The sequence below is a fragment of the Vidua chalybeata genome, chromosome 15 (genome assembly GCF_026979565.1).
Source record: "Vidua chalybeata isolate OUT-0048 chromosome 15, bVidCha1 merged haplotype, whole genome shotgun sequence".
Lineage (NCBI taxonomy): Eukaryota > Metazoa > Chordata > Aves > Passeriformes > Viduidae > Vidua > Vidua chalybeata.
Window position 1 is genome coordinate 13,741,503 of NC_071544.1, and position 20,808 is coordinate 13,762,310.

The 20,808-nt window shown below is 42.7% G+C and overlaps 1 protein-coding gene across 1 annotated transcript in view; it reads left to right on the plus strand.

The window, feature by feature from the left end:
• The window catches only part of SGCD (sarcoglycan delta), a 136,061-nt gene extending 115,794 nt beyond the window's left edge, over positions 1-20,267 (plus strand). Inside the window, exons 7-8 of the mRNA XM_053956762.1 lie at positions 9,672-9,795; positions 11,505-20,267. Coding sequence (XP_053812737.1) covers positions 9,672-9,795; positions 11,505-11,678 — 298 coding nt within the window. The 3' untranslated portion in view covers positions 11,679-20,267. The remainder of the gene's footprint in view (positions 1-9,671; positions 9,796-11,504) is intronic.
• The last annotated feature ends 541 nt before the right edge of the window (positions 20,268-20,808 follow it).

The following is a 20,808-nucleotide window of genomic DNA, read 5'->3' on the forward strand; positions in this document are numbered from 1 at the left end:
CTTTTTTTTAGCAGGTTTTTTTTTCTTATTCTGCCATTCCAATTCCTTTTTAGCTTTTTTATCTCTGTATTTCTCATTGTAAGTGATTTACTATTAACACCAGTCTATTTTAGAAGGAATAGAATAAATCAGCAGAGAGGAGAAAGAGTAAATAATCACTGCAGTGAGTGCTGGAGGCTGAACCTGAGCACTATCTATGTGAAATTTTAATCCACCTGGCCCTTTTCCTTTATTGCTGACCAAACAGCAGCTAAAACCCCCCGGGCAGACAAACTTCAGAAGTAATTTTAAAGTAAAAATCCAGATTGACATCTCTTCCTCAAGCAGTTCTGATGCAGGGGGCTGCATGCAAAGTCTGATGCTCATGACTGCAATATTTGCATAGTGCTGCACTGCTGCCAGTAATCCTCTCATTGGAGTGTGGGTTGTCACAGGAAAGCAATTTCTTTGCCAGGGATGGTATGCTGGTCTGCCCTGCAGGATTTTCCAACACTCTGAAAAACAGGAGAATAAGATAAAGAAATTGCATCATGCTGCCTTCTTTAAGAGTAAAACAGAAGAGCAAAATCATGAAAGTAGCAGAGATTTGGCCCTATTTCATCCAGCTACTGACTGCACATGACAGTCACCCCAAAACAGAGCACCAGGTACTGTGTATGTTAACAAATACAAATTGTTCATCCAGCAAGTTTTACCTGACTCAAGTATCCATCTTTTCGTCGGGTTTTATCATTTTAGCCTAACTCAGGTGGCTTTTGTCCTGCTGCCACCATCCAGCAGCCTGTATAAACTTCAGGAAAAAGCTGATTGAAGCCTGAACTGTTCCCCCCAGGACAGCATCACTGTCCCTGTGCCAGTGGCTCAGGGTTGCTATGAAATGTGGCCCTACAGCCCTGCTCTGTGATGTGCTCATCTCCTCTGTGTCTCTGAGGGCAGCACTTTGTGAGACACTGGGTAGCAAACGGTGTCAGTGGCCCCGAGGAAGAGCCACAACATTTGGTTTCTGTTTCTTTTTCTCCCCCCCTGGCACCGTGGCAGTGCATCAAATACCCAATCTTAGCAGCCTCTTCTGCAATTCTGCTTGAAAGAGTTTCTTCCAATTTATGCCTTTTCATTAGAAGCTTTCAACCTATAATTAGAAACTTACACCAGCCCAACCTTTGTTTCTTAAAAAATGCATTTGTGGTTTAGGCAATTATGGTAACATGAAAAGTAATTATTTCTCTCCATGTGTGAAATGAACCTGGTCGTTAGTGCAGCCAGCAGCAGGAGGAATTTATTTTCTTTCAATTTGTTTTAATTTGTTGCAAGAAGTTACATAAGAAAATAAATGGGTGGTTTAGGTAGATGAGGCATGTGTAACTCTGGTTTGGGGAGTGCAGCGAGGCTGTGGGCAGTGGGATCAGAGGCACGGCCACAGTGCAAGGCCAAGCCCCCCAGGTTACCACACACAGGTTAGCCATGGAGAAATTTCCAGAGTGTTATTTGAGCAGTTTTGACCTGGTCTATGTAAATGTTCAAGGAGCTGTGGTCAGGTGTTTATAATAAAAATAATCATGGGCCCGTAGGTGCCAGCCAGTGGCATCAGCAGCACTGTGCCTTGGTTAGAGCTCAGCCTGCCTTGTGACAATGTCATTGTCTCTCTCAGTTCTGACTGTGCCCACCACACAGATGGCTCTGGGTGTCCCAGCTTGTCAGTTAAGGCTGGAAGCTGGGCCACCCCAGGTGAGGAGAGGGACATTGCAGTCATCTCTACACTTAAAATAGGAATCATTATTTTTGCACTTCTGAATCCCTTCTCTCTCTGCTTAAACACGTCATCTTTTTAAACCCCATCTGTATTTACCACACATCGTGTTCAACTATCACCCAATTTCTATGATAATTTCCCTCCTTGATTTATAAGCAACAGAAATTTTTAATTATCCAAATGATTTTAATTTTCCCAGCCATACCTCCACTTCGTTGAACATTAATCTTGCACTTTTTTCTTAGACAATCTCCACTTCTCCAGTTCATAATGGAACTAGATCTCAATAGTATTGCACAGTCATTTTTCTCCCTAGATTAATTTGATATCATCTACTTGATCTCAGGTTTTGTCTTCTAAATACTATATTTGGCTTCTGGTAAACTATTCCAGAAATTACTTTAAATGTAAAACCAAAACCAAAACTACCCTAAGACATTTAAGACAACTTTACATAATTACCTTGCCTTCAGCAATTCCTGTGCTGTAGCATGATAGGCAATCACAAAGAATTTACAGTTGTATTTTGACTGCTCTGTGTTTTCCTCGTTTTGCTGCTTTTTAGTGCTCTGAATTAGCCTCAGCTAGTGCAAAGTGTGCTGGAAGACTGCAGCAGGGGATTTGCAGTGTGGTGGGAGGAACCATATGTTCACACCTCTCCTCTTGCTGAGGAATGGCATTTTTTTGGAGGGAGAATGAAAGCTGGTTCTCACCTGCTTGGTGCTGCAAGACAATACCCTCCCTACAAACTCATTTGTCTAGATCCTCTCAAATCTTCTTTTAATATTAGCTGAGCATCTTCCTGATGCTGGCTTTGCCCTCCTTTGTGATGGTTTCACTGCTTTAGTTAGCCTTTCTCACAGAGTTGTGGCCTCTGAAGAGATAATAAGATATGTCCATTACGTAGTCAGAAGAGTATTGTTTTAGCATCAACTCTCTTCAGGAAAAGTTCACCAAACACAGGGCCCATAACTCAAACTGGGTGAAAAATACATGAACCGGTCCATTGGGCTCTGAGATGAAGTTACCAAAACCAGCAGCAGATTTATTACACTGCTGGTGATGAAGCATTCCTTGAAACTGTAAGAGCTCTATTTTAAAAAGAAGAGAGAAAAATTGTAAACACTAGGTTCCCTATCCAAGGAAACAGTAAAGCTTACAAAGATAGCACAAGGGTAGTTCCCTTCTCAACTCCTTTTTCATCTTTCTCTTGGCTCACCTTTGTACAAAATCTCTTCAGCATCTGTGTTGCCCAAACACAGATGAGAAAATTTGTTGCACCCTCTGCCGTTTGAACCACACTTACCTCTAACTCAATTAGAAAATTGTAATTTCCCATAAAGCATCATTAGACCTCTGCACCTGTCAGGTCTCTGACAGATTTAGGTGGGTTTTGCTTGGGAATTACCTGTGGTTTGTGGAGATAGCTAAAATAATTTTCATTTACTGTTCAGTGTATTATTACCTTATAAATTGCATAAGGTTTTGGACCCGAAGCCATAACAATCTCTTTCAGATTATGGCTGCACTGGAATTGTCACTCATTAGATTTGCAGCATAAATATTGGAAACTGTGGTGATGCACGATGTCAGACTAACCAGTATTTACAGTAATAGGCAGGATTTACAATTGGATGACATGATAATAATATATCCTTGTTTACTTCTCTAATTAATGTTTCTAAAGAAAATACCCTGGAAACGTTCCATAAGCAAGATTTATTTCTGTTGATTGAGACTGTAATCAGATGTCCCTATTCAAACAGTAATTGGTGTGCTTCATTAACATGTAATTGAAAACAAGATTTATGTCAATGCTAGGCAATAAATAACAGGGATACATATTTTCTTATTAGTGATGATCTCTTCTGTAAGCTCTCAGAGTACTTGCTGCTTTTGTATTATGCCACTTAGGTCATATTTTGTCAACATCATGGTGTCTCAGAAAAAGACATTGTGCATTTAAAATCCTTTGGATTTTAACCTCTGGCTCTGATGTACCAAGGCCAGCTCCCTTTTTTTCTCTTTCCTGCTTTATATTAGACTCACTGTTCTTGCCATATTTTAGCCTATGCTTTTCCCGTGAAATGGCAAATACCAGTAGGAAGGAATCCTAGTGATGAAGGGGAGAGCTCAGGGCAGAGACAAAACTTTGCTTGAACTTATGTTCAGTTGAGGTTTTCGCCAGGTTAGTCAAGGCTCAACCTGTTGTTCCTCCTTCCAAACATTTTTCTGCTCCAATACAAGTAAAGACAATTTAAAAAAAGAAAAAAAAAACCAAATTCTAAAAATAGAAACCAAGCATGGCTTCTTTACAATTCGGTAAAACCTAATTAACTTCCTCTTAATAGGGAAAAAAACATTATGTTTTGTTCTAGGAGTAGACCTATATGAGATAACACACAAATAATGAAGTAAGAAGTGTAAGTCGCTTGTGATCCCATTGATTTCATTGAAACAAGGGAGTTAATCCCAATGGGTGATCCCACTGATTTCATTGAAACAAGGGAGTTAAAATTGAAAACAAATTTCAGCTGAAGAGGTTGGTTCATTACCAGCAAATTGATGGAGCTCTGTGTTTACTTGTTGACATAATTTTCCAATTGTATGAGGTATAACAGGCACAGTGCTAACATTGGCTAATTTTATGCCCAACGTGAATCTTATGGCTGGTCAGATGGATACCATAAAAAATAATTAGAGTCATTAGAGGTAATGGGCTACAGCTGCAGTAATACATGCTCTATTCTCAGTCCAGAGGTTTCTAAGCAAAATTAAATCAGCTTCTGTTACCACACTGCTGCATCATATGCTCCTCACCTCCTGTGCATGAACTTCCCTTCCCATTTCCACACTGCAAACAGTGTTTGTGCCCCACACAGAAAAAGCCCCTTGTGGGGACAAGTTTGAGGCCATTCCTAGTTAAAAAAAAAAAAAAAAAAAAAAAATTATAAAGTGGCAGCAGAAGGTCCTCAGCTCACATGAACTCCTTTCACATGTTGAGGATCATCCCTCTTCTCTGCTGTAGCCTTTGGTGCAAGGCACAGATTGCAAGTCACATTTGCATCAGTGCTGGACCGGGGCAAATCTTCCCCCTGAACTATTTACATTAAATTTAACTTTTTAACAGAATTATGCCCACTGTATTGGAAGCACATCAGCAGCCTCCAACTTCAGGTGATAGTGCCTGCACATCTTTAATACCTTCCTTTTTTGCCAAAATTCAAAAGGCTGTTCATAAGAGTAAGGAAAATGCTGCATTGTCCTGGAGGGGGTGGAGGGAGGGACAAGAAGGAAATAGATTCCATGGTACTGAGGTGATTAATGTGATTGTTTATGATGAAGGACATGAAAACTAGAAATCTGGGTAAGTAATGATCTTTCCAAGTGAATGACTTTCTCTGGAACCACAATACAATCTCATGTGCTGATTTCCTTTAAATTATTGCTAAAGTTCCCAAAGCAAAACAGAGATGACACTGAATTTTTTTTCTTCCTTGTTGATTTTCAGGAGCACAGAATTCCCACAGAATTTCCAGGGGTTCGCTGCGAGATGCCCACATGCCATCACCTCTCTTTAAACCAGGAGGTGCTTTGGTGGTGGGATGGAGTAGAAGGGCTTAAGAGGCACATTTAGCACTGTCCATTAAGGGTGGTGAGCTGGAGCCGAGTGTGCTCAGGGGGAGGAACAGGACTAACACTATTTTTGATGAAGGTACAAGCCCAGCAGTGCAGCTTGGGAAGGATCAGTTATCCACGTGCCAGCCATTCCTCCCTGGCGATGGTGACTTCCCTGGCCTCAGTTATTGCAGTATATAAATGCTTCACAACTGCTAATGTATTTATCTTCCCATCCTCCCTATGGAGTTGGGAAGTGCTATTACCTCTGTTGCAGAACTAAGAACTGAGATTAAGGGTCAGATTTGTTATGGCATTTAGGTGCTCAATGGGATTTTCAAAAGTAGCTAACACCCGTTGTAATAAGTGGAACTTGGGAACTTGGATAGTTCTGAAAATCCTGTTACTTGTGTCTTTTTTTTTTTTTTTTTAATTTTGGACTTATATAAAATCTTGGGATCCAGAGGAGTAGTTCCCAAGTTGTGGGGAGTCACCCAGACAGGAGAACGTCTCTTCATCCACCTCCCAGGAGACTGCAGGTGGGACAGGAGCAATTTCATGGCAGTAGCTTATCTCAGTGCTGAATTCAGCAAGCTGTAACTGTGCACAGCATTGCATTTACCCTTCTTGCCCAGCTCTGTGAGAGAGGTCAAAATGTAGTCCTGCAAATACTGGAATAAGCAGCACCCATGGTCAATAAAAAGGGCTTGTGTGCCAATTGCTGGGATGGAAAATTCAAGAGCAGGAGCAAATAATGAAACAATCTATATTCATGCAGCCACCTTTCCAGCCTACTGCTCTAAGTACAGGCTTATACCTCACCAGGAGATGGGAATCCCACTAAAAGCTCTGGAGTATCACACTGGAAAACAAATGTTGATTTTGAACAAATTATCTGTTCATCTCTAAATCATTTTCTTTCATTATTAGTCTCCAAATTGGTTCTGCTCTGGAAGGCAGAATTAGGTTTAAAAGCAGAGCGTCTCTTAAATGCCTGCTCCAAATGAAAGTGTTCAGTAAACATTGCTCAAACCCCCAGAGCATAAACTCCTCAACTGCTTTCTCTGGCTTTGCATAGAATTTGCAGCTCCTGGTTTATGGTCAGGTGGCTCAGGGATTCATTCAGGATATCAGAAAATAATCAGATAAAATCCCTTACAAACATATGCCCCTTAAATACCAAGGAAACAATTTTTAAGACCTTCCTGTCCTCCTTTACAGTAGCATAAATTGGGACAAGAGTCCCAAAAAAATGGGTTTACAGCAATATGGAACATGGAGGAGAGAGAAGAGTCAGGCTCCAAAGCACAGCACCAGTACAAAGCCATGTGGGTTTCATTATTGAAAGAGCTGCACTTTGCTGTTGTTGTGTTTTCAAATATTTCTGTAGTTTTAAGCTTCTAAAAAGATCCCTGGGCTTTAAAGTTGTATTTTCAGCGTTAAAGGGCTGGATTTGGGTTGCATCAGTGTGTCAGCAGGATTGCAGCTGTCTGAGGCTGTGATTTGGGGTGGTGGGGTGGGGGTCAGCTCAGTGAGGAGGGTGATGGAGCAGCAGCAAAGCCCTGGCTGTTGTTGTGTCCTTGTCCCACGTCACACCGTGGGCTGTTGGGAGGGTCCTTCGTGCCTCCATGAGGAAAGAAGCTCTGCATGGATTAGAATGCATCCAGAAATCACATGGTTTTCAACAGTGCAAGAGGCTGTTATTCCACTTCTTCAGTGGAGGAGGGAGAATAACTCTGTCTCTTTGTTACACATGAAAGAGAATAAAACTTTGGGGCAATGTTGTCTAGGGCACTCCAGATCATTGGCAGCTTATTCAAACCTTGAATTTTAACTCAGTTTGTTGTTCAGGTCACCTGTGTGCACAGGGCAAGATGTGCAAGAAGCTCCTCTACTGATCCTCCCCCAAGACTTCCACAGATGTCCCAGCTCTCCTCACTCTCCAGTAAAAGTCTGGGACTGGGAGGCTGCTCCTGCACAGGGCAGGAGTTGAGGGCTGCTGCAAAGGAGTGTGTTTGCACTGTGGTGTCTGAACACTGTTTTGTACCTAGGAGATTTATTTCTCAGTGGATGGAAGAGCTAAAAGATTAACAGATGAACAAATATATTGAGACAGCCAGGACATCAAAGAAATTGGAGAGTCACTGAGATGCTGGAGAGTCACCAGGCTGTGTTCTTAGGAATTATTTTATCCTCAGATTACCTGAGCTGTTTGGGGGTTTAGACACATCCTCTGGTGAATTTAGCTACATGATTTAAGATGTAAGTGGCCCAAGCTCTCTGCTGCTCCTCCTGAGGATGCTGCCTGTGGAGCAGAAGGAATGTGTGCCTGCAGCACAGATCCTGGGGGCTTAGAGCAAGCAGAGGGTCCTTTGTTTCTCAGGGAAAACACCAGCCTGTGAGGTACACCAAGGGTGAGAGTGTACAGAATCCCTGGGCAGAAATCTCCAGGGAAAATATGGGTCAGACAGCTTTTTGTCCTCCATACAATCTGCAATTCAGTCAGGCAGGGAAAAAATGTGAGTTACAGCAATCTTAACCTTAGGTTCCTCACATAGGAACCAGCTGAGGGGTGATACCAGTGGAAGGAATCAGAACAAGTTTACATAAAATGTGGCTTCCCTGCAGAAAACAAAAAGCAGCTCAGAAGGGTTGTGCAGAGGGTGCAATCCATGACATCATGCTCATTCCTTAGGCTGCATATGCCTCAATTGCTCCTGAAATTTAGATTTAGTTAAGTCAGCCAGGAAATTATGGATAAGTTTGGGGTCTTGAGGGAAAGGTTCAAAAAGCAGCAACATGAAGACACCAAAAAGAGGGAAAGTCATAATTTGAAAAGTGCCACACAGAGGGAGCTGTGCCTGTGCTTTATTGAACTGTTGGCTGCAATAAATACAGCTGAATTCCCTCAGTCTCCCATAATGTTGTCTCAGTACCAGCAGGAGTCCATTTAAGAGCACACTTACTTGCACAAATGATTATATATATGGAGAGCAGAGAAAGAGCTGCTGCAGGCAAACCCTGAGAGCTGCCCAGGAGAGCTGGGGGTGGTGCTGGGCTGCCCCGTGCCCAGCTTTGCTCAGTGCTGCCAGCCCAAAATTGGCAAAGCAGAGGAGCTTCTGCTCCAGCCCTCCCTTCTGCTTCACCTGAGGAGACCACAGCCTAGATCTTGTGATCAAATAAATGATGATGAAATCAACTAAGAGGATATTCCCAAAGAGGGAGAGTTGGTTTTTTATAACCATTTGCAATACAGAGAGTAATAAGAGACTGTAATATAAATAAGAAAGAGACAAGTGCAACAGAAGACCTAAAAATGGATGATGAAGAAGGAAGACTGAACCTTGTGCTTCTGCACTTTACAGCATTAACCCCAATTGCTGAAGTTAAAGGTCTGGCTGTGTTACAGTGCTGTAACAGGGCTGTCAGAGGCCTGTGAAGTGTATCCATGGTTAGGAGGGGCTGAAGCTCTGCAGAACACATGGTCATGCCTGGTGTGATGTGAGCCTAGGACTGGAGACCACAAATTCTGGGATCTTCAGCCTGATTGTTTTCATTGATTTCCTTGTATCCTTAAACCCTTCTAAACCTCACATTGTAGGAAGTCAGGAGAACTAATTTATTCCTGCTTGAACAGTGGTTTGAGGAAGAGAAACACTTGCACTTGTAGGTGCTCAGCTCTGCTGATATCCTGTTAGCACTGATTAGTGAGAAAGCTGAACCAGAAATAAGAGCAAGCTGACCTTGGGGGTGGCTTCATTTCCCCTTTTCCCTTGGCCCAGCGTAGCAAAGCTGGCATGGAATGTTAGCAGATCAGATCTGTTGTTGCCCTGATTTTTAAAAGTGTTAAGTTTTCTTTTATAGTTCTTTTGAAAGTTTTAAAGTTCTCATAAAAGTTCTTTAGCCTTCTGATAATGTTTACATATTTGAGAGTCAGAGTTCCCACACAATCTCATGTATAAATAGTTTACATATTTCTCTGTAGGTGGAGAGAAATAATTGATTGATCTTTGGACCAGTGTGGTTGGAGAGATGGTAATTCCACCCTCCAATCCACAGTCACCTCTAGAATTCTATAAACACCAAATGTTCAAATAAAAACTTCCTCTTTTTCCTCCTTTGAACTTACCAAGCTTCTGCGTACTCATTTCGTGTCCAATAGCGACAATCTGTGATGGGTTTTACCACGCGTGAACCTTTTCCTCTGCCCATCAGCAGGGTGTGAGGTGCAGCAGGGCAGCCCCACGGGCTGAGCCCGAGCTGAGCAGGAGCCCACGGGCTGTGTGACCCCTCTGTGTTGCAGGCTGGAGTCGCCCACGCGCGCGCTGGTGATGGAGGCTCCCAAGGGCATCGAGATCAACGCCGAGGCCGGCAGCCTGAAGGCCACGTGCAGGACAGAGCTCAGGCTGGAATCCAAAGATGGAGAGGTGAGTGAAAAGCCCTGCAGCAAAGCCGAGCCAAGGCGTGGGTGCCCTGCAGAGCTGCGGCCCTGGGGGTCTCACCAGGCTGCTGTGTTTGAGAGCCTGGGGACAGTGGGCTCTCCTGACTTCATTGCTGCTCTCTCTGATTGAACACATCCCATGCAAATCAGGCTCACTCCATGGCAAAGGCTGATTCATTATTTTTAAAGTGCGTGGATAATAGCATCTGTTGTTCCAGCAGATTTATGCAGCTGTAAAATGCACACTGCTACTAAATTCTTTGTTTCCTTGTCACTTTAAAACAAGATTTACTTGGCCAGCATAATTAAATCTTTTATCATATATTATTCTATAAGAAGAGCTTATTCACTGGTATTGATCGGAAGAGCTTTTGTGGCTGATATTTCATTCTGGAATGAAAGGGAACATTAGGAGACACAGGTTGTTGCACTGGAGAAACTTCCAAAGGGGAGGAGTGAAAATTAAAGCTGATAACATAGAGCAAAAGTAAAGTAGGTGCTGAGTTAAGCCTCTTCTGGTATCACAAAATCATCTGGGCACATGGATTTGATGGTTTTCTCATCCCCTCCTCCTGCCACAGTGATGGAAGACACCAAAGGATGAGGCTGAGGAGCTCCTGGTGGGGAAACCACTGAAAGCCTCATCAGGAGGAGCTGCCCATGGAACACAAACCTCCAGGCAAGAGGGCTCCCACATAAGTTAAGATTTACCTATCTTAGTGTCAGGGATAAAAAATAGAAAGACTTTTTAATTGCAATTTCTCTTATTTCTAAACATTTGCATTTTAAGACAGTCCAAACCTAGACCATGGGTGTTAACAAAAAAATCCCTGAAAAATACCAGAAAATAACCCCTACCTAATACATTGAGATTGAGTTCCACGGCATTTCACAACTTCAAGCACTTGCTTTCAATACTAAGTTGCTTTTAAAATGCATAAATTGACTTGTATTTTCAGGACATAAGATGGGTGGATACTAAACTGGGAGATTCTTACTGTCATTGCTGATATTCTTATTCACCCTGTGTTATTCTGGGGTTCAGGGTATTTTACTGTATTCTGGCTGATACCAGAGCACTCCCCTGCAGCTGCCACATGTCTGAGAGCTGCCACATGTTGTTTGCCTTATGTTGTTTTGTAAGGAGGAATTTAGGACTGTTAGAGCATTTGAGTTATTTTTAATACACACAAAAGTGCTACACATATACATAAAATGTGCATAAAATATGCATAAAATATACATAAAAGTCAGTGCTGGGAGCCTGCAAGTGTAACTGGCAATGGGATCACAGTGACAGAGATCCTGATGGAGGAGCAGGGTGGTTGGGTGGGTGTGAACCATCCATGCTCTCCATCTGACAGAGGGGTACCTCTGATTGGGTCAATCCAAACCTGGGATTGGATTCCTGGGGGTGTCCCAGGAAGCTAAAAGCCAAGAAAACACAGTGGGTACATCAGCAGAAACAAACTGGAGGTTGTGGTAAAGGCAAATAATGTGCCCACCCAGATTTGTATCAGACTTTCCCATCCTCAAACGCTTCCCTACCCAGCTTTTGCATCAGCTGAGCTGTCTAGAGGAAGCTTCTTTAAACACAGGAATCAGAAATAACAGCTCTTTTTTTAAATCAGAAGTAACAGCTCCCCGCTAATTCTCTCTCTTTTTCTCTCTCTCTCTCGCCACCTCTGACTCCAGATAACGTTGAATTCTGCAAAAATCAAACTACCTAACTTGCCTCAAGGATCTTCCTCTTCTGCAGGGTCCAGGCAAAAAATCTACGAGCTCTGTGTGTGTCCCAATGGGAGGCTGTTCCTGTCCCAGGCAGGCAGCAGCTCCACCTGCCAGATAAACACGAGCGTCTGCCTTTGAGAGACAATTTGCAGAGGGGGCATCACAGGCAGCACAAAAGCCAGTTCTGGTCTCACAGATCCAGCTGCCAACTATTTTTACTAGAACACAGAAAGCCTATCAAAGACTTTTTTTGTGTGTGCGCGCGCGTGTGTGTGAATATATATATAAAAAAAAATATATAAGATATATATATATATCCTCTGTGTAAAATGATGTTTCAGTACAAGGAATCCCAGGGTGACCCTGTTACATTTGTGTAGCATTTCTCTTTCCCACAACAAAATTTACTGGTACAATCTGCTGAATTGGATCTGATGCTCCCCTGGACCCTTCTGTATTAAGACAGTGCAATGATCACCCCTCGTTTTTGATCATGTTCTCAGAGCAATGGGATTGCTGGCTGGGCAAGACCCTGGAACCAATGCAGACCCACCACCATCCAAAGGGAAGAGAAGCATCTCTGATTATTTTCGTGCCATTAAATCCATGGCATGAAAAAAGAAATCATTTCAAAAACAACAAAACAGCCAGATGTGCTGTGCTGATCACCTCCAGTGATCCAAGATACCTGAGGTTCAATTACTCTTTAATTATCATCTGAAGCATGGCTCTGTGTTGGGAGAGATGGATGCACTTGGGCAGTAGGAAAGTCCAGACCTTGCTGAAATAAGAAATGTGATTTTCTGAAGGGGTTCAACACTGGCCTGTGCATGGCCAAGGATGCCTGGTGCTATTCAGGTGTGACACATCAGGTCCAACATTAACCTAAAATCATCTCTGTGCTGGCAGAACTGGTGTTGTACTTAGTTAATGGAAGGAACAAAATTGTGAAAGTTTGACTAAGTAGAAAAATTCTGAACCTCTTTTGTTAACAGGTGTCCTGGATCACCCTACAAACTTTCCATTAACACCTTCAATTTTGAACATATTTGGTGTGAAGGTGTGAAGATTTAAGATTTGGACATTGCCTAAATACCTGTAGAAACAGAAAAAATCAACTAGAAACAGAGAAAATCATAAAATTAAGTGTATAATGTGGCTGCTACACCAGAACTTTTGTCGTCTTTCTTTTCAAGATCTACAGTCCAAGGTCACTTAGATTTGGTGGAAACTGCAAATATCAGAGATGCTGACAATGAAAGACTTTTTTTAAGGATTTATAAAGATTGTGACAAAGCCAGATTACTGAAAGGAAGGGCTTTGGATGCTGGTTCCTTTAGAATTTGAGTCCCCAAAACTCTGTGGTTGGATCTTACCGCGGTTGCATTTTTTCCTTATTTTAAAGTCTAGGAGTCACAGGCAGGATAAACCACAAAAATCTGATCTGATAACATCACTTCCACTTCTGAAGTTTTGGAAAATAATGATAAGAGCCCAAATAATTGAAATCTGACCCATAATTTCATCCACATGCATGTAAAAATCCTTAAAAAAAAACCCAAATACACCAATTACAGCAAAAGTTTCCAAGTCACAGTAAATCTCACGAGGACAGCAAGGTTTCTAAGCCACTGAGATGCTTTTGAAATATTACCTCATGTGCAAATAAGACAGATCTGTGCCCATCCCTAGTGATATCTAACCAAAGCTGGTATTCTTCAAGCGATCTTCAAGATAAAACATAGCTGACAGAAATCTTGAAAAATAATTTAGCCCATTCCTTTTTTTTACAGCTTTTCACGTATTTTCTTGTGGTCTCGAGAGTACCAGGGTTTGATTTTTTTTTTTAATTTTTTATTTTTTAATTAACAATTCTGGCTTAATCCAAAACTGATTGGACTCAGAGAAGATTTCTATGGAGTTTAGATTAGGTGTGTTGCTGCCTAACAAAGCAGCACTCCCAAAAACCTTTATTCCTGAATTATTTCCTTTTATTTCAATAATGCTTTCTGATAAATTAACGAATTCAAACTATTTGTTAATGAATGATTCCTGTAATTTTTATGTCTTGAGTCAACGTTTGAATGCAAAGGGTCACCCAGGGTAACAATTGTATTGGGACACAGGACTGTACCATCTCTGTTCAAAGAGGGGAATTGTGCCTATGCCTTAAGTCAATGCACTCAGCAAGGAGAAGCACATCATATTTATCTTGTTATTAAATCTAGTTTATTTGGGGGGAGGGGCAGGAGGGTGTCTTGGGAACTGGTTGTACAATTTAAAACAAATATTGATGAAATACATTAAGACTGTAGGGGCACCTAGAATGATACAGACTTTTTTTTTTTTTCTTACCATGTTAAATATAGCAAAATACTGTGTATGTTACCTCTGGGACCATGGCTGAAGTCCCATTCATAGTACTTCATTTACTGTAGATTTTTTTTCCCTGTTTCATTGAATACTGATCACACACCTCATAGCAAGCGTGGCCCAATCCATAACCAAATCCTGTGTGAGCAGTTTGAAGACGCATGCTGCAGGAAGAGTTCCCTGCCAATGGATCAGATGAACTTTCCAGGCTGGGAGTATTCAGGTGGGTGAGGAAGGCAGGGCTGAGCACAGGGACTGGCCCATCAGGGCTGCTGCATCCTGATTTCTGTGCTCTGCTCCAGACACAGCAGTGGCTCAGTCCTCATCCCTGTGCCACCCTCTGGCTGCTCCCAATTTCCATCCCAACAAATGAATTTTGAGTAGCTGCTTTTCCCAGCTGGGCTCTTGGATGAGGTTATCACCACCTCCTATCACAACAGCCATGAAACTGCTAAGGACATTCATATCTTGATGTGAATTTATGCTGGGGAGCTGTTAGGAAATGACCTTAACATCTGTGCCATCACTGCAGATGCTTCTCTGAGGTGAACAAAGGGTACCTTAATTATGTCTACTGAAAGAAATTCTTGCTTCAATATATTTTACAACCATGTTTCCATCCTAAAAAACATAAAATTATGTGTTGTGTTGAAATGTGGGGAATTGTTTCTAGGAAGAATGAACCCCTGTGGGGACTTGTAGATCATTTGAACACCACTTGAGTTTTAAGACAGTGGTTTGGGTGATGCTGCCTGTGCTGGTCAGCAAGTGGCAAACATAAACACAGGCTGGGCAGAGAATGGGTCAGGAATATTCCTGAGGAGAAGGACTTGGGTTGTTGGTTGAGGAGAAGCTCAACATGACCTGAAGTGCACTCACAGCCCAGAAAGCAATCCTGTCCTGGGCTGCATCAAAAGCAGTCAAGGGAAGGGATTCTGAGCTCTTGTGACACCCTACCTGCAGTGCTGTGTCCAGCTCTGGGGGTCCCAGCATCAGAAGGATGGGGACACATTGGGTGAGTCCAGAGGAGACCACAAAGATGCTCTGAGGGCTGGAGCCCCTCTGGGACTGCTGGGGCTGTTCACCTGGAGAAGAAAAGCCTCCAGAGAGATTCAGAGCCCCATCCAGTGCCTAAAGGGGCTCCAAGAGAGCTGGAGAGGGACTTTTTACTGGCAGGGAGTAACAGGGCATGGAAGAATGGCTTCAAACTAACAGCAAGCAGGGTTAGGTTAAATATTAGGAAGAAACTCTTTGCTGTGAGGGTGGTAAAGCCCTGGCACAGGTTGCCCAGGGAAACTGTGGATGCCCTATCCTTGGTAGTGTTGGACAGGGCTTGAAGTAGCCTGGTCTAGTGGAAGATGTCCCTGCCCATGGCAGGGGGCTGGAACTGGATGATCTTTAAGGTTCCTTCCAACCCAAACCATTCTAGGATTCTATGAAAGCAAACAGGACCGTGTCTCAGATCCCATAGGAAAAAACAGGCATTTTGTTTGAAAAGCTGCCTGCTAACACATCTGGCCATCTCACACTCCACTTGTTGTGGAGTGGCTGACTCTCCTGTTGGACACGTGCATGAGAGTCCCTTCTCCTCCTGCCTTGCCCAGAGATCCCTCACAGTAGTTGTACCTGTGTGGGCTGCTTTTCCCTGAATCCATTTAAACCAGAGCTTCCCTGACCAGAATTTCATCCATGTGCTCTACCTACCACTGATAAAATGCCAGAGACAACAAGGGTTTGTGTACTTCGTTGTGAATTGGGCCTGAAGTTTAGTTCAGCAGAGCATTTGCTGTGTGGGAGGTGGGGTTGATCTCAAAATGGAGTTTAGTTTGTGTCTGCTGAGCTCAGTGGAAGAGATGGTGATGACTTCATGGCCTGAGCTGGGAGCTGGGCAGGTGACAACTGAGGGCAGTGGGAGCACTGCCAGCCCTTGGGGTGGCTGTGGGGCTGAACCAGACCCTGCATTGCAGCTGTGAGCACTAAAACCCCACCCAAATGTTAATCAAGGGACTGTGCCACCAGTGTCAGTGTAGCTGGGGCAGCCATGCAGGATTCATAAATGCATTTATGTGTGCTGGCTCTTTATAGGACTGCAGGACCTTGTCCAGTTTGCTGTAAATGTGACACTTTAGGAAAGGGTCAGGAGAATGACAGTCAGTGCTCACCTGTGACTGGATCCTTATCCATATGTAGTGTGTGACCCTTCTGTCATAGCTGAGGTAGGATGGTTCTTCTAAAGCAAAAAGACTTTGCCATTAGCAAAAGCAGAGGTCCTGATAATGGCTGTACATCTGTACCCATTCTCCAAGTTTCTTTGTGGGGTTTTTTGGCTGTTGGTTTGTTTGGGTTTTTTATTCATTTTGAAGTGCATTACCCCACAGTCAGTGAAATGGGCAGTTAAAGAATACAAAGAAATGTTAACAGTAAAGGACTCAGAAGGGGAAGCCAGTAACCACTACAACAGGTATAAAGCCTCTCCTAAGTATTCCTTTTTAGAAGTATGAGTATGTGCAAGATTTGTATTTGGTTACCTCAGTCATGTGCTGTCTAACAGCTGTGTTTTGGAAGGGTTGCGGGGTTTTTTCTCTTCTTATGATAAACACCACATTGCACAAACAGAAAGTTTGAAGGCATAAGCCTAAAAATACAAACTGCAGTACATGGTTTAGAAAAATGATGGCTAAATAAAAACCCCTATCTAGAAACTGCTCCAAGGTTAAAGGGAGATTCCTGTGGAACTTGAGAAGGCTAGCTCACATCACAACCTAGTGAAAATTCATTTTGTTGTCATAAGATGCTCACCCGTGCACACAAATACACACACACTCTCATATACACTTGTTTACAACAAAAGCCAATTTTCTTTGTGTTTGTTCTTATGGCTTTAAGTTTCACATTGCAAAAGAGAGCGAGACAAAGACCAAAGACTTCAAGAAGTTCATCCCTCTCTGGTTGCCATCATGCCTGAAATGCATTAACTTTAATGGTGCTTTTTCTGAACTGGGCAGGAAAAATGCAGGTGTATCATAAAGCTGCATTTGAGAGAATAAAGTGGCAGGAAGGCTCTAACTTGGTTAACAGGGAGAGGAGGAAATAATATGAAAAATCTTGAAATCTGTGCAAAGGGCAAGGTTACCTGAAATCCAAAATGTGCCAGCCCAGAAAGCTTGAAGACATCATCCTGGGCTGGAAGTATAAATAAACTGAGTAAATGGTGCCAGCTGTTCACTTGAGCATTAGCAGGGCAGGAGCTCCAGTGGCTGCTTTGTGGAGAAGAGTAACTGCTGCAATGATTTCATTTTAGAAGTACCTACAGTAAAAAAAAAAAAAAAAAAAAAAAAAAAGAAAGAAAAAAAAGTTAGAGGCTGTGCTCCTTTTTATGGCTGACATTTTAAATTTTGAAATGTCATCATCCAGAATTCACCCCAGCAAGCACAGGGCGTGTTCCTGCCAAGCTTTGCCAAGCGCTGCTTTGGTGCTTTTTGAATGTGAAAATACCAGCCTTTTTATTGCCCTGGCTGTTCAGGAACGTGATCCTGGCAACTGTTCCCTTTTCCCCATTTTAACCTTTTCTTCCTCTGCTCTGAAATTGCTGTACAGTGTTTTGGTAGCTGGCATCCTGGTCTCAAATCCAGCAGTCCCCAAAACCTGCGTGTAGCAGTGGCATGACCATGAAACTGGGGACTTCCAGGTAAATTCTGCCTGGCAGTTGCTGTGCATTCACAGCTGATGTAGCCAAGTTTATGGCTGTGAATGGAGCAGAGTTAAACACTGACATGGTGCTGAGGTTATTCAAGCAAGAGTGGAGTGAATTAAACAAGGCAGGTAGGAGGGAAGGGGAAGAAATGGGGAGAGACATCACCCTAATCGCAGTAATGCAGTCAACGTCTCTGTCCCTTTGCACTATTATATTTTAAATTAATAACATCCATTTTACTAAATATGGTGGCAATTATGCTTGATCTTTTCATGGAGCTCAGTGGAATTACTGTCACTGAAACCACTCAGAGCTCGGGCTGTTCAAGATTGCTGGGGTGTTGTTTCCATCCACAATAACCACAGTGGCCTGGGGCTTGGATGGAAATTATAGTGAATAGCTTGTATTTAGAAAGCTTTTAAGTCTGCTGTGGTTGAGAGGCCCCTGGTTATGCACATCCAGCCCTGAGGCTTTATCATTTCAGACTCTCTTGTCCTGCCACTTGAATTGTATTGTGCCCTTGTGAAAAGCGACACACGGTATAAAGAACGCAGGAAAAGATGGATATTTAAAGCTGCAGGATTTTTATCTGAAACGAAGAAGGAAATACAATCAGAGTGCCCCACTGAGATTTCCCATCCAAATCACTTTAAACTAGAGGTGCAAGTCCCTTAAAAATTAATTTGCTACAAGTGTCATTCCTGCAGCAAAGTTAGCACTGGTGTCTCTCCCAGGAAATGTCTCACCTTCTTGCAGCTGGAAGCCCTGTGGTGGCTGGGATTTTGTACCACCACTCAGGAGTGATGGGCTGCCTGTTCAGAGGAAGTCAGGTTTCCTTTGAGGCAGCTGATCTCCATGGATTGAGCTTTTGTTAGCTTTTAAGAGGGATTAAAGAATAGGAGGGGTAGGTCCACTGTAAAATGATATGTAATTGTATGTTTGCGTCATTTAGTTGGTTGAAACTTTCCACCAGGAAGATAAAATATCAGGGGCGATTTCTGTGAAAATGTTACATTTACACTGTTCCACCAAACGCTTCAGATAAAAACATGCAGCTTTAGCTAAGCAGTCTTCTCTTCTGAGATTAAAAAGGACTCTTTGGAGCCTCTCATCGGGTCCTACCCAAATGGAAAGTTTGACCATTTCTAGCATATTTGTCGTTAGAGGAACAGGCCCATTGCAAAGCACAAGTCATGTGCATCTTTGCATGTAACAGGAATTTTAAATTGCATTGTACTCTTACATTTTTTCCCCATTCAAAGGCTTAACCACTGATAGGAGATAGAGCCCTCTGAAACCTTTAGTGCTAAATGCATTATCTCTTTCTAAAGCAATGTATGTCCTTTGGTCTTTTAAAAATTTCCTCATAATGGAGTCCTTGAAACATCTTGAGGCAGGCTCACGCTGGAGAGCAAGAGAGCAATTATTTGTGGGTGGTGCTATTTTTGCTGAGGCTTGGATTGTAGCTGAAAAAAAATGTTGCTGTTAGAGCTTCTCCCACACTCCCTTAGCTGCAAAGCCCTCCAGCTGGATCTCTCCAGGGTGGCTGCCTTAGAGCAGGGGGTGACCTCCCACACCAAACCACAGCCTGATGATTTTGTCTTTGGCTGGGTCCTCCTCTGGCCCTGTGCACTCTGTCACAGATAATGAGACACTTTGGCAGCCTTAGTGGTTCTGCAGATGGTACAAGATGATGTGTACCTGCAGCCTGAGTGGGATAAATGATGCTGCTCGTTGTTGGGTGCTGTTCTCACAAGCCTTTGGCCACCTTGAGAGCAGGAACTCCTGAGGGCAGGCACTGCTGGAGGAATTCCCTTTCTTGTCCCTTTTTGTGGGTTATCAGAGCGAGTATGGAAGATGAACAAATCCTGCAGAGTAAGAGTGTGCCAGAAACCTCAGAAAGGGCAGATCTGAGCGAGCAGTGTCCACTGTGTTTGTCAGAGAAGGGCTAAGTGGACAACATTCACACCTGGATTCCTCCCTAGGCCAGAGTTTTCCCTGAGCTGTGACCCAGATCTTGGTCTGGATCTGCCCTGTGTGGTAGTCTGGGAGCAGGGAATGGACTAAGCTGCTGGGTCTGGATTTTGCTTGTGGCTTTGTTTATTTTTTCCCACCCCGTATTTGAATTAGTTTCCCTGCGAGCAAATGCCAATAAAGTTGTCAATATTCACCAAAAAAAAGCTCCATATATGGTAGAGCCAACAGCAAAACATTCAGTGAGAGTCAAAGGAAACCTTGTTCATCTACAGCAGCAGCATACAAGGCATGACTCCTATGCTGCAGCAGTTTTCATCTGTGATGGGAAAACACCTTGTCTGACCTCTACTCTGAAAACCACCAATGACCTTGATCATGTAAACAGGACAAAATGAATTTAAAGTCTGATCACAGTTATGACGAAATTCAGATTTGTTTGGCTTTTTTTTTTCTTTTTAATTTATGTATGTGTGTGGTTGTGTGGGAAAATATAAAGCTTTTTTGTATCAAATAACATCAATCCTTGCACACTCTATGCAAAATTTTGTAAGCATTGCAATAATGCTATGAATTACACAAGGAACTATTTTAACTTTATTACACTTTCTGTATAAAAAAAAAGTTTGTATTTAAATGATTTCAACTGCAATCTTGTAAAATATATTAATAAAATAATGATTGTTAAGAAGGAAAGAGATGTTGGGGTTTTTTTGTTGATCACTGAGTGATCTGTTTCACAGGAGCAAGTACCTGGATGTATTTATGCCAAAAATGCTGTAGAAGATGGAATAAGAATTTCTGTGAATTGCTGTTGGAAGAAAACCTGTAATCAACAAAACAAAGGAATTTTTTCTTTGGGGAAAGTTGAGTCTTTCTTATATTTGTAGATTTTCTCACCCTTGCCCTGGCATTAGAGACTCACAGCCAAGACCTGCTGCAGGCACTGAGGTCCTGAGTATCACAAACCTCTCAAAGGGCATCACTTTCTGGTGAAGAGAATCTGGTGCTGCTTGTGCTCCAAACCAGCAGGAGCTCAGGGTTTTCCAAGAGTGACCAGAGCTGGCTGCACACATCCAGGAACAGATCCCCACCTGCACACAGTGGAGGAAGCAGAAGCTCAAGTCTGCCTGTGAAAAAATAGTAATTAAAAAAAACCAAAAAATCTAAACTCCAAAACAGCAGCCTCTGGACCAAGTCACAGAAAGCCTGTTGGAAACCTCTGGC